The sequence below is a fragment of the Rana temporaria genome, chromosome 7 (genome assembly GCF_905171775.1).
Source record: "Rana temporaria chromosome 7, aRanTem1.1, whole genome shotgun sequence".
Lineage (NCBI taxonomy): Eukaryota > Metazoa > Chordata > Amphibia > Anura > Ranidae > Rana > Rana temporaria.
The window spans coordinates 53,733,197-53,747,210 of NC_053495.1; the positions used below are offsets into that span (position 1 = coordinate 53,733,197).

At 47.9% G+C, this 14,014-nt stretch overlaps 1 protein-coding gene across 1 annotated transcript in view; it reads right to left on the bottom strand.

The window, feature by feature from the left end:
- LOC120945305 (inter-alpha-trypsin inhibitor heavy chain H3-like) overlaps positions 1–13,300 on the bottom strand; it is a gene marked incomplete at its 5' end in the record, with an annotated part of 91,155 nt that extends 77,855 nt beyond the window's left edge. The window contains 3 exon segments of the mRNA XM_040359388.1: positions 6,480–6,605; positions 10,884–11,052; positions 13,184–13,300. Coding sequence (XP_040215322.1) covers positions 6,480–6,605; positions 10,884–11,052; positions 13,184–13,300 — 412 coding nt within the window.
- Positions 13,301–14,014: the final 714 nt, after the last annotated feature.

Genomic DNA, 14,014 nt, shown 5'->3' on the forward strand with positions numbered 1-14,014 from the left:
CAGCAGGAGGAGGAGACTGGGCCGGTCACTGAGTTGTGTGCGTCAGTCAGCAGGCCCCTTCTTCCCCTCTGAATCATACTAAAATATCCTCTGCCAGGGTCCGTTGTCGCTCATCCATTTTTTGCAGCTGGTCAGCAAGGTAGGTGCTGTAGCCCTCAACAGAGTTAAGGGGGCCCTCATGTTGGAAGCTGCCTCCCTAATGACCTGCAGACATTCTTCCTCCAGCTGGGACATGCGCCTCGGTCCTTTTTTTTTTGGTTCAAACGTAATATCGTCTGGCATAGCAATGGCCCCCCTACCCGTGAAGTACTCCACGTATATATCACGGGACACTCGAGCAGGGGGTCAATTCAGTACAGCCAGTATCCAGGCCAGTAAGGTTCTCTGATGATTGTCTGGCCTCAGGCACAATGTTTGAAAGGTAGGTCTCTGAATGCCTGCGCAAATAATTATGAAAAATGCAGCAGGTAAAAATGACAGTGTTCAGTTTATATTCCACCATGTGTATGGCCGTCTAGAACAGGCGGAATCGGCTGGCCATTATCCCGAAGGCATTCTCGACAACCCTCCGGGCTCTGGCCAGCCGGAAATTAAAAACCCTCCTCTCCGGGGTGAGAGTCCTCTGGGGAAACGGCCTCATGAGGTGTGGTCCAAGCCCGAAAGCTTCATCCGCGACAAAAAGAGCGAAAGGCAGTCCCTCCACATTGTCTTCATCCCGTGGCAGGGCCAGCCCACCAGTCTGGAGATGTTGGGCAAACTCCATCTGCGCAAAGACTCCGCCGTTGGACATCCGGCTGTTCTTCCCCACGCCCACATACAAAAACTCGTATTGTGCCGACACCACCACCATCAACACAATACTATGAAAACCTTTGTAGTTGAAAATGTATGACCCCGAACGGGGTGGCGGACGTGCGGATGTGTTTTCAATCTATTGCCCCTCTGCAGTTAGCGAAGTCCCACCGCTAGGCCAATTGGGAAGCCACAGTCTGCCATTCCTGTGGCGTGGAAGGAAACTGTGGAGTCAAACAAAAATAAAAATTAGTACTTTGGCACATAAACATTGCAATCACAATACAAAAGACATCCTTGTCCAACATCAGTATAACATTTATTAGTGGAGTGAGAATTTCATGCCAAAAACAAGTTGAAAACAGACTAGGCTAGGTGTGTTTGGGCCTAGGATAGCATGCTGGACAGGTTAGTGAAGGGAAATATGCATGTAGGTCAAAAAAGGATCATTCAAAGCTTACAACATGCATGGGGACAAAGGGGACATTCACAGCATATTACAATCATGGTAATTAAGGAATGATGCAAGAAATAAAAGACATTAGCATAAATTAAAGACATAGATTGTGATGTGAAAGGAGACAACTTACCTTAATATAGACCTTCTGCATCACTTGTATGATGGCAGAACACTTAAAACAGAAAGCAACCAAGTACAGCAAGGCCTGTGAAGAACGAACTGAAAAACAGAAATCGAGCGGACAGGAACGCACTGCAAAACAGATACGACCTAACTGCAAGCACTGAAAGACAGATACGAACCCACAAGCACAAACTGAACCTGAGAAAACGATCTGCAAAGCACGGAGACTGAAAAGCGCGAATCGGCTCTAACCAAACTTTTACTAACACGCGGTAATACGGAATCAGCAAAGGCAGCCCCAAGGGTGGCGCCATTGGATTTGACCTTCCCCTTTATAGTGCCGACGTACATGGTTTACGTGACCGCGTTCTGACACAAACGATTTTTTAACCGCTGGTGTGTAGGCACGACTGACCATCAGTCAGCTTCATCGGTTAACCGATGGAAAAATCCATCAGACCGTTCTCATCGATTTGACCGTTCGTGTGTACAGGGCCTAACGCCATTTACTTCTGTGTGCGTTACTGCCAGTTTAATGCCATCTAGTTCTGTGTGTGTTACTGCCAGTTTAACGCCATATAGTTCTGTGTGCATTACTGCCAGTTTAACGACACATTATTCTGTGTGCGTTACTGCCAGTTTAACGCCATATAGTTTTGTGTGTGTTACTGCCAGTTTAACATCATACAGTTTTGTGCATTACTGCGCGAATAATGCCATTTACTTCTGCGTACATTACTGCAAGTTTAATGCCATATAGTTCTGTGCATCACTGTATGTTTGGCGCATTATATTGCAGTATATTATAGTGTATCCCTTTTGTGTGTATGTGTAGTGTGAGTACTCCAATTAAAGTGCACCAAACACCACTTTACCATGCTTAAAGTGCATCTACGTAAAGATTTCCTCTTCTTTATATTTGCTTGTGTAGTGCTCACCCCCGAAGGAGCCGCTGGATAGAACAGGGATGGCGTGTTACCTGAGCGTCTAGGGGTATGATGATGAGGATGATGATGAGAGCAATAACAGAATGTCCAAGAAGCAGGTGTCTTCTCTTGTGCTTTATTTCACCCAACACGGCAAAACAGTAACTTGAGGTAGGATAGGAAAAGATGGGTGAAAGAGGAAGAATTGCAGATTCAGGCTTAAACAATTCAGAAGCAGTCCTGCTTCTAGTGGCACTTTTACTGCATCGCCACTCCAGCCGGAGTGGGTATAGTGTACCTGGACAGGCCTCTCACACCGACCTGGCAGCCAGAGTATCACTCGGAACTTGAGGAGAAAATAAGTCTCTGCCACAGACTTAGTGGAAATGAAAGGTCAGAACGGAACCTCTGCCACAGGTCCCTTCTCCAGAATGTAGATCGTGAGGTAAATCCTCCTTAATAAATTTAGTGCCCGAATCTCCCTCAGGTAGACTTTCAAATGGTCACTGACTGACAGGTTGCCAACAGACAAACTGTCAGCGTCCGGTTACCTCGATCCCGATGGATTGTCTAGGCCCTGTTGGATTGCCTGCCTCCGGGCTCTCCTCAGACTGACTCCCCACCGAACAGCACAACTCGCTTGGGATCTTCTCTCAAAGTTTTGAGGGACCCAGTAGATAACTATGGCCCCGCAACAGCTTCAGTTGCTCCGGGCCAGCATGGTCCCGGAACCAAGAACACCGCGTAGCACGTGCGCCCCAGCCTTGTAGGCCATATCACTGGGGCCCGTGATGTGCGCACACCCTAAAGGTGGGTGCCGCACCCGGAACAAGAAGAACCCTGCCCAAATGGCGTCTGCTCAGAAATACCCTCCCCCAGCATGCCCCGCGAGTGGCTGCTGGAGAGAGGCACCTCTGCCTGGACCCCTCTGGCGCCACCTGTCACCCTGAGGTGGAAAAGCACCTTTGGAACACAAAATGAAACCACAGCGCAGCCCAGCCTGGCAGAGACCCAATTTACACAAACCAACCGGATGAGAGCCAGGTAACTCTCTCATCCCCCTCTAAATTTTAAGATCCTTAAGTACCTGGACTGAAAGTACACAGGCGATACACTTGTAAGCACCGCCCCCTCCCTCCCAATAATGTCTAGGAGGACAAAAAGGAGAGGAAGACATTCCCTTGGCACTGTAAGGGGGCCAGCAACAAATGTGTCCACAGGCAAAGGTGGACGTGGTAGTCAGTCCTCAGGCAGGGCATAATTTCCTCTGTGAGTTTGCTTGTGCTATCCAGCCACAACATGCAGAGGAGGTGGTGGACTGGCTTACTAAACCTTCCTCATCCTCCTCATACTCTGTCATGCAAGCAGAGACAAGTGTGCAGTCCTCTGCATTTGCCCACATCTATTCCTGCCATAGCCCCAATGTCAGCCATGGAGGAGTCAGCTGAGTTATTTGACCACCACGTCAGCCAATTGCTCCTTGATGATGCCAAACCATTACCAAATTCAGATGTTGGTTCTAAGGTTGAGGATGACAGGAACATGAGCCTAGAGAGCAGGGAGAACACTGGTAGACAAATTGGCATTCATGTTCCCACAGCCTCAGCGCATTGCCAAGTTGTCGCCAGTCGTAATGATGATGATGGTGAAGATGGAGGAGATAGAGATGATGATAATGAGGTCACGAATGCGACTTGGGTGCCAGATAGAGCAGAGGAGGAAATTGAAGGTGAGGTGGCACAACCCCATGGAGGCCGACATCAAGAAAGAGTAGAGGGCAAGATTTATCTTAAATGACATGTCATGGATGTAAGATTTGTTTTCTTGTGGAATTATCACACAAAAATGTATAAAAAAAAAAGAAAGAGTAGAGAGCAGCCACCTTATTTCATCGCATTCTGCAGCTGTTATCTCCCGGCCCACTCCCCAAAGCTCGCACTGTTGCTATCTGCAAACTGTGTCTCAGGCACATCAAACGTGCCAAAAACACCAGTCATTTGGGAACCACATGCTTAACAAGGCATTTAACGTCCAACCAATCATCCCGTTGGCAAGGGAACCTAAAAGCCACACAGAAGGGGCACAAATCTGTCCCTCCTCCTCCTCCTTACCCACTTTAGTCTGCCCCTGCTATACCTAGTTATTACCTCTCAGCAGCCTCCACTGACAGGGATGGTGGTATAGCACAGGGTGTCCCAGGTCCTAGCAGGACATCTGCCAGCAGCAGGAATTCCACCTGCCCATAAACCGCCTGATTTGTGACATGCCTATTAGGTGGAACTCAACTTCGGCAATGATGCAGCGGCTATACATGCAGCAGAGGACCGTCAATGAGTACCTGTGCGAGTACGGCATGACGACAGGCTCAGGTCGCCTCTGCTTTTTTCCCCACGCCAATGGCTGATTATTAAAGATGCATGCACTCTATTATCACCATTTGAGGAGGCCACAATGATGGTGAGCTATGACAGTGCATGCATCAGTGACACAATTCCTGTTGTGTTCCTGCTGGAGCAGACTCTGCATGGCATTATGGACATGGAACTGGAGGCAGAGCAGCAGGAGAAAGTGGAGGACTTCCTTTCCTTTCAAGGCCCACTTTATCCAGATATCATCATTCCTATGTCACAGAACACACAGGAGGAGAGAGGGGACAAGGATGAGGAGGAGGATTCTGACACTTTCATAGGCTTTGAAGAAGAGGAAGATATGCGTCAATCTGTAAGCGATGGCTTTCCAACCTCAGGACCCTTGGGAGTAGTACGTGGCTGGGAAGAGAAAGTTCCAGATGCCCCCAGGGCTGTCAGCTTCCACATCCCATCGGCAGCATCTGCATCACATGGTGGATGATTACCTCTGGGCCAAAACAGAGATGGAAAGCTTTCCAGCTGATGATCCACTGACTTACTGGGTCATGAGAATAGACCACTGGCCAGAACTTGCCCAGTATGCTTTTGAGTTGTTGGGCTGCCCTGCATCCAGCGTGCTTTCAGAACGGGTATTCAGTGCTGCAGGAGGTGTCGTTACTAGGGGTGCAACGGATCAAAAAACTCACGGTTCGGATCGTTCCTCGGATCAGGAGTCACGGATCGGATCATTTTTCGGATCGGCAAAAAAAAAAAAAATTCTCCCCCACTGTAATATCCACATCTCTCCCCCCACTGTAATATCCACATCTCTCCCCCCCCCCCCCCACTGTAATATCCACATCTCTCCCCCCCACTGTAATATCCACATCTCTCCCCCCCACTGTAATATCCACATCCCCCCACTGTAATATCCACATCCCCCCACTATAATATCCACATCCCCCACCCACCCACTGTAATATCCACATCCCCCTACTGTAAAATCCACATACCCTCAGGCAAGACAGCCCCCCCAGGCAAGACAGCCCCCCCCAGGCAAGACAGTCCCCCTCAGGCAAGACAGCCCCCCTCTCAGGTAAGACAACCCCCCCTCAGGTAGTACAGTCACTTCCAGCGGTGTGTCCGAGTGCGGGCTCCTCCTTCTCCTCTGTGGGTGTAAACACAGGAGGAGGGCCACTGCCGGGTGTACCAAGATGGCCGCGGCTCCGGAGCTAGGCCGAAGCCAAGGCCTTTCCTAATGTTTTTGCCGCGGGTCCGGAGCTAGGCCGAAGCCGTGGCCTTTCCTAACGTTATGGCCATGGCTCCGGAGGTAGGCCGAAGCCAAAACCATAACGTTAGGAAAGGCCGCGGCTTCGGCCTAGCTCCGGAGCCACGGACATAACATTAGGAAAGGCCGCGGCTTCGGCCTAGCTCCGGAGCCACGGCAATCCGCGGATCACAGTGTGTGCCGATCTGAAGGGGGTGACCCGTTCGGATCACGGATCACCTGTGATCCGTTGCAGCCCTAGTCATTACTGATCATAGAACGCGTCTGTCCACAGACTCCATGGACCGTTTGACTTTTATAAAAATGAATAGGGTTACGGTGGGAGGGCACCACCGACACCCAAAGATTATTTGCATTGTTATTGTTAGCTGTATTGAAGACCTCACGATGCTGTTACGATGATGACCTCAGATACTTTTACTGTTTCCTTTGCTGCATTTTTTACCATTGTACTTTCTAATTTCAATACAATTATTGAAATATAAATGTTGACAAATTCACATAAAAACAGAAAAAATAAACCTATAGAATATTTTGTTTACCTTGGTTAGCTTGCCCATCAGTCAGCAGAATAATTAGGGAGGCACTTCTCTCTGGAACCTGTTTCATTTCATATCCTTTTTTCAATAGATCAACTGCCTTCAGCATTGGATCATTAATGTTTGTGCCTGTAAAAATGAAAAAAATTGTGATTTATTAAAAATTTTCTTTTCTTCACAATACTCCCCCTTAGTTCCATGGGTCGGCATACCCGCCTAGACCCTGCCAGGTTGGCTAAGAGATGTTCGGGTAACAAAATTATACTTCCAAGTCGGTTTGGTGGGACAGCCCATCCGCATTGCCGTTCTGCTTGCCCGGGCGGTATTGCAGTGTAAAATTGTAGGGCTGCAACGCTAGACTCCAGCGCAGCAACCGGGGATTGTCTCCAGAGACTTGGTTGAGCCAGATGAGGGGGTTGTGGTCAGTAAGTAGGGTAAAGGCACGGCCATAAAGGTACGGTTGGAGCTTCTTTAAGGTCCATACTAGAGCCAGGCATTCTTTTTCCACGGTGCTCCATGCCGTGTCTTCCCCCACTTGGCTCAGCACGGCTCCCAGCCCAAACATGGAGGCATCTGTATGGACGAGAAATGTTTTGTTAGGGTCTGGGGCCGCCAATACTGGAGCTTCGCTCAAAGCCATCTTAAGTCCCTGGAACGCCGTTGCACACTCCGGGGACCAGGCTACCTGCTTGGGTAGGGACTTTTTGGTCAGGTCGGTGAGGGGTTTTGCTAGGGTGCTATACTCCGGGATGAACTTTCTATAATACCCTGCGGTGCCTAGGAACGCCAATACCTGCGCCTTTGTGCGGGGCTGGGGCCAATTGGCTATGGCCTCTACTTTCGCGGGTTCGGAGCGCTGTTTCCCAGACCCTACTCTATGCCCTAGGTATTGAACCTCTGCCATGCCCACATGGCATTTCTCGGGTTTCAGGGTGAGGCCGGCTTCTTGTAACCTCCCAAATACAAAAGCCAAGTGGGTCAGGTGCTCCTCCCAGGTGCCGCTATAGATGGCAATATCATCTAGGTAGGCACATGCAAAGTCCTGCATTCCCTACAGAAGTCAGTACGCCATCCGTTGAAACGTAGCCGGGGCATTCTTCATCCCAAAAGGCATAACCCGAAATTGGTATAGCCCGAATGGGTTGACGAATGACGACTTGGGGATGGCGGCCGAGTCTAGCGGAATTTGGCAATACCCTTTGTACAGGTCCAGGGTAGTTAGGAAGTGCCCGCTGGCCATGCGATCGAGCAATTCGTCAATCCGTGGCATGGGGTATGCGTCAGTGATAGTCCAGTCGTTCAGTTTCCGGTAATCAATACAGAAACCAGTCGTACCGTCTCGCTTCGGTACTAAAACCACCGGGGACGCCCAGGGACTTTGGGAAGCCTCAATTACTCCTGACTCCAACATTTCTTGGATTTCTTTCCACATGCTGGTCCGTACTGCTGACGGGATACGGTATGGCTGCTGCCGTAATGGGGTCTCCCCCTGCGTCTCCACCCGGTGTACTGCGGCGGAGGTGTACCCGGGTAGGACCGAGAACAGCCCATCGTGTTCCTGCAACAGTTGTTTTGCGTCCGTCTGCTGTGTGAGATTTTGTTTCTCCCCCAACCCAACTTGCTCTAGGGTACCTTGGTTAGCTGCCAGCAGGTCGGGTAAGGGGAGTGCTTCACTATCGTCAGTGGACGGGGCACAGATAGCGGCCACGTCCTTGGAGCGCTCGAAGTACGGTTTCAACATGTTCACATGAAAGGCTCTTCTGATCCTTTTATCCGAACATTTGGCCATAATATAGGTGGTGTCGCTAATCCGTTCCACCACTTTAAATAGCCCCTGCCACGCTGCCTGTAGCTTGTCGTTTTTGGATGGTCTGAGGGCTAATACTTTTTGCCCTACTTCCAGGTTCCTATCTCGTGCTCCCCGGTCATACCATTGTTTCTGTCGTTTCTGGGCCGCCTGTAGGCTCTCCCGAACTGATTCGGTCAGTGCCTGCAGGCGGTCCCGGACCTCCATCACGTACGGCAAAACCGGGATCCCTTCCTCTCCTGTGTTGCCCTCCCAGTGCTCCCGTATGAGGTCCAGGGGTCCCCGGACTTTTCTCCCGTATAGGAGTTCGAAGGGGGAGAACCCGGTCGACGCCTGGGGCACTTCCCGGTAGGCAAACAGGAGATGGGGTAGAAATTTCTCCCATTGACCGTAGGACTCTGTGAACGCTGTGAGCATCTGCTTAAGCGTGCCGTTGAATCGTTCACAGAGGCCGTTGGTATGGGGGTGGTAGGGGGAGCTAAATAACGGTTTCACCCCGCAGCTCTGCGATAACTGTTGAGTGACAGTTGCCGTGAACTGGGTTCCCTGATCTGAGAGTATTTCCTGGGGGAATCCTACTCGAGAAAAGATCCTGACTAGAGCCTCTGCTACCGTCTCCACCTCAATGTTGGAGAGCGCCAGAGCCTCAGGGTACCTGGTGGTGGCATAATCCACCACCGTGAGGATGTAGTGCCTTCTGGAGGCGCTGGGTTTGTTGAGGGGCCCTATCAGGTCCACTGCCACTCTGTAGAATGGTTCCTCTATTATAGGTAGGGACCGTAACTTGGCCTTGGGGTGGTCCCCCCGTTTCCCTACCCTTTGACACGTGTCACATGTCCTGCAGTACGTCTGCAAGTCTTTTGATATCCCTGGCCAGAAGAACGTCTGGGTAAGGCGGTCCTTAGTTTTCTTGATACCCAGATGTCCGGATAGCGGGATATCATGGCTGAGCTTTAGAAGCTCTGCTCTGTATTTGCGGGGTACAACTAGCTGCCTTTTTATAACTTGGGATGCCCCACTCCCCCTGTGGCCCTATATAGCAGTCCCTTGTCCCAGTGGAAGTTCTCTTGAGCATTACCTTCCTTAGGGGTACCTACGGCCTTCCTGTAACCTGCTAAGGTGGGATCTGACTGCTGGGCTTGGCCAAAGTCTTGTGGAGTGCCCCAGAAGGGGATAGGGTCAGGGCATACTACGTGGGTTTCGGTTCCTACCTGTGGTTCCTCGGAGTGCGTTTGTCCAGCTCAGCGGGCTTGCTCCTTGGTAGTCACAGGGCAGGTTCCAGCGGGATCTGGGGTAAGCAGCTGTGAAGTTAGGCACCCCAAATCGTTCCCCAACGATACTTCCGCAGGTAGGCCAGACATAATGCCTACTTCCATCTGCTTGGCTCCGGTGCCCCAATTTAACTGCACTTGGGCTGTGGGTAGTTTGTGGATGGCGCCTCCTGCCACTCTTACTGCAACAGTCCTGTTGGTGCACGCCTTTGCAGATATGGTGTGAGGCTGCACCAGAGTGAGGGTGGCCCCAGAGTCTCGTAGTGCCTCAGCCTCCTTTCCATCTACTGTGACCCATTGTCTGTGGTGCACCCGGTTGTCCCCCTTGGCTTGTGCTAGGTTCACCTCATATAGTACGGTCCATTGCTCAGATTCAGGGCTGTGGTCTTCCAGCGGCTCATGCTGATAGTGATGAGCAGCTGCCCTCGGTGGTGGTGATGGCCACTCCCAATTGCCTCTGCTCCGCTGAGGGCAATGTATTTTGTAGTGCCCTGGCTGATTGCATTGGTGACATACCATTGGTGGTCTAAGGTTAAAATTAGGCGGTGTCGTGGGTGGTACCGCATTCGGTCAGTGGTGGGTCACAGGACCTGGTGTTGGGGCGCTGGACCTTACCAGAGGGCGGTTTCCACTAGCCTCTCCTTTTCTTCCCTCGTGATGCTCGTAAGCCAGCTTGGCCACTTCCTCGATTGTGGCCGGGTTCCTGTCTCTGACCCAGTCCCTGGTGTCTGCAGGTGTGTGGTCAAAAAATTGTTCTAGCAAGAGGAGTTGTAGCACCTCCTCTAGCGTTGTGGCCTGGCAACCTTGTATCCAGTTTTGGGCTGCCCGATACATCCTAAAAGCTCATTCGTTGTAGGAGTCTTGGTGCCCTTTCCGTAATACCTGGAACTTTTTCCTGTAAGTCTCTGGGGTCACGGCATACCTGGCTAGCAGAATGTCCTTTACCCTGGCATAGTCCTGTATGGCTGTATCAGGAACTGCTCGGTATGCCTCTGCTGCTCGGCCCTTGAGTTTGCTGCTTAGAATCGTGGCCCATTGCTCTGATTCCAGACCCTCCAAAGTGCATTGACGCTCGAAATCTTGTAGGTATGCGTCAATTTCCATTTCTTCATCCGAAAAACAGTATATACAAATGAAGGGAAGTTGACATTTGACACTTTTGTATTTGTTATATATATTAAAATTTAATAAAGAAATAGAAACAAAAAAAGATCTAAACATCTTGGCCATTACAATTTTCTGTATGGTCTTTTCTAAATCATAGCAATTTCTACAGGTTTACAACTTATCTTAGAATTATGTTCCAGCCCAGCTTATAGGGTTACTTACCGCCTGAAGCTTCAATTTGATTGACAAACTTTTTGGCTTCTTCCATGTTTTCTGGGGTTGCTTTTACCATAGAATCTCTCCACACAATAATTTTATGGTCAAACATTATCAGATTGAAGTAATCATACTCTGCAGTGTCATTCAGAATTTTAAGTAGAGCTTTCTTTGTCTAAATAGAATAAAAATAGTAAAAGAAGGCACACAGCCATTCAGGTATTCTTCATTTAGCAAAGGCATTAAAGCAGACCTGGCATCAGATATACATTTTGAGCCCATTTACACTTCTCTGTTCTGGCGCATTGCATTCATGATTGTTACTGCAAAGCACATTTAATGCATGTTACATGTGTTAGCATGTTGGGGTGCCATTCATTTTTAACAGCACCATAAAACACTATGGCCACACACCTTTGGCGCACATGCATTGCAGCACACCACAACTGATGGTGAAGCATCACCATTAGGGATGAGCCCAACACCCCCCAGAACATGCGAACAGACAAAAAATTTGTGCGAACACAATTAAAGTCTATGGAACACGAACAAGCTCATTTTAAAGGCTTATTAGCAAGTAATTGCCAAAAAAGTGTATGGGGACCCAGGTACCTCCCCCAGGGAACATGTATCAATGCAAAAAAAAGTTTTAAAAACAGCTGTTTTTTCAGGACCAGTGATTTTAATAATGCTTAAAGTGGAACAATAACAATTAAATATTCCTTTAAATATCATGCCTGGGGGGTCTCCTTAGTCTGCCTGTAAATTAGTGAAATTTTCCCATGTTCATAATAGTCCCGCAGCAAAATTACATTTCTAAAAGAAAAAAATGTCATTTAAAATTGCTAGCGGATGTAATGTATTGCTGGATCCCGGCAATATACATAAAAAGTTACCCTTAAAGGGCCAGATTCAGGTACAAATGCGACGACGTAACATATGTGATTTACGTTACACCGCCGCAAGTTTTCAGCGCAAGTGCTTGATTCACTTGTCTGTAAACTTGCGGCAGCGTAGCGTAAAGCCGTCCGGCGCAAGCCCGCCTAATTCAAATGGGGCGTGTATCATTTAAATTAGGCACGTTACCGCGCCAGACGTACTGCGCATGCTCCGTTTTTAAATTTCCCGCCGTGCTTTGTGCGAAATGTTGTCGCACCGATGTAATTTTTGAACGGCGACGTGCGTTACGTCCGTTCCTATTCCCGGATGTCTTACGCAAAAAAAAAAAATTAAAATTCGATGCGGGAACGACGGCCATACTTTAACATGGGCTGTCTATTTTTACACCACCTAAATAGCAATCGCAACTTTACGACGGGAAAAGCCGACTAGCGACGACGTAAGAGAATGCGACGAACGCGCGTACCTTCGTGAATCGCCGTAAACAGCTAATTAGCATACCCGACGCGGAAAATGACGCAAACTCCACCCAGCGGGCGCCGAAGTATTGCATCCAAAGATCCGAAGGCGTACGAAGCCGTACGCCTGTCGGATCTTAGCCAAATGCCGTTGTATCTTTGTTTGAGAATTCAAAATAAAGATATGACGCGGCAAATCAGCAGATATCAGCAGATACTCCGGCGTACTTTTTCTGTGAATCTGGCCCAAAATCCCTTAAGGGATTTTCGTATCTCCTCTAAGAATCTGGGCCCTGATGTTCGAGTCGAACTTACCTTTGACTCGAACCGCGGGCTCATCCCTAATCACCATGTGTTCTTGTGTGCACTGCACTAATAAAAATGCTGCAAATCTCTTTTTATCTTCATTGCATTGGCAGCTTATTTCTTTGAATAGAATCAGAAAATGATAAAAAATGAATTTGGGTACACAGTTGCATGACGGCGCAAATATTATTCAACGTGTGACAGCGCTGAAAGCTGAAAATTGGCCTGGGCAGGAAGGGGGTGAAAGTGCCCTGTATTGAAGTGGTTAAACTAATGGTGGGCTGGTTCACATGTAACTGCACACAGAGCAGTTGCATTTTGGGACAGATGTAAATGAGGCCTTAATGGAAAATGCATTCTCTTTTTAATTTTAAGCGACCACAAATTTGTGCAAAAGTTGCTGTCATGCGAACCTGTGCCCTCGTCAACAAGACTGAATCTTATCAATGCAAAGCTAACAATTTACAACTGTTTACTGTTTTTATGCTACTACATACCTTGCAGTGTAGTATCAAAAAGGATATAAAGCTCTCCCAAAATAAATACATAGTTAAATGTGAATATTTATCTCACTAAACTTTAAAACCTATGAGAGATACATATGTTGCAAAATGACATTATAATAAATTACAATCATCCTACCTGATCCATTTTTGTACCATGCATAGAACCACTTCTGTCAATGACATAAACAACATTTTTTGGCACGCCAGTCAACTTTGGTGGTGCAAAGTAGTGCACAAAATACCCATTGACAATCTAGAAAAAAAGTAATAAAGATGGAAAAAAATCTATTGGATTTACATCTTCTAAAATCTAGACTTTATCATGTTTTCACATTAAAGATAACTTTTCTTAAAAGAAACATGGAGGCTGCCATTGAACATGTATGGAGATAAGGAATTCTGACTTTCCTGTTAACTACGTTGAAAAATTCACTTATAAACATTCAATCGTGTTCTGAAATGTTTATTTTTCATCTTTGCAAATATCAGCTTTGAATTTTAAAGACCTCTGGCATGCAAACATTTCTTTAAAGAGGTCATTAAAAAATGTATTCTTCCCAAAGCACCAGGCCTTATGCAAACAGGCCAGCAGATTTCCTGTCACTTGCTTACTAAGCCCTCTTCTGACGTCCATTTTTTCATTATGCCTGTGAGTATGAAGGATTTAAGAAAACACAGTTAAAAATGTAATATTCATCATTTTCCTAATACAGTACCTTCTAAGATCCAACACATGGTTGCCAGATCTTCTTATCTGTCTGACATAAAATCAGGAAGCAAAGGTCCCCCTCTCACAGAATTTGGACAAGAAATAAGTGAAATTCCCAGCAGTCTAAAGATTTTAACCAAGGATGAATGAAGCTAATGCCGCATACACACGATAATTTTTCGGGTTTATAAATAACAAGGTTTTTTAAAAATGTCTTTTAACCACTTAAGACCCGGACCTTTAGGCAGCTAAAGGACC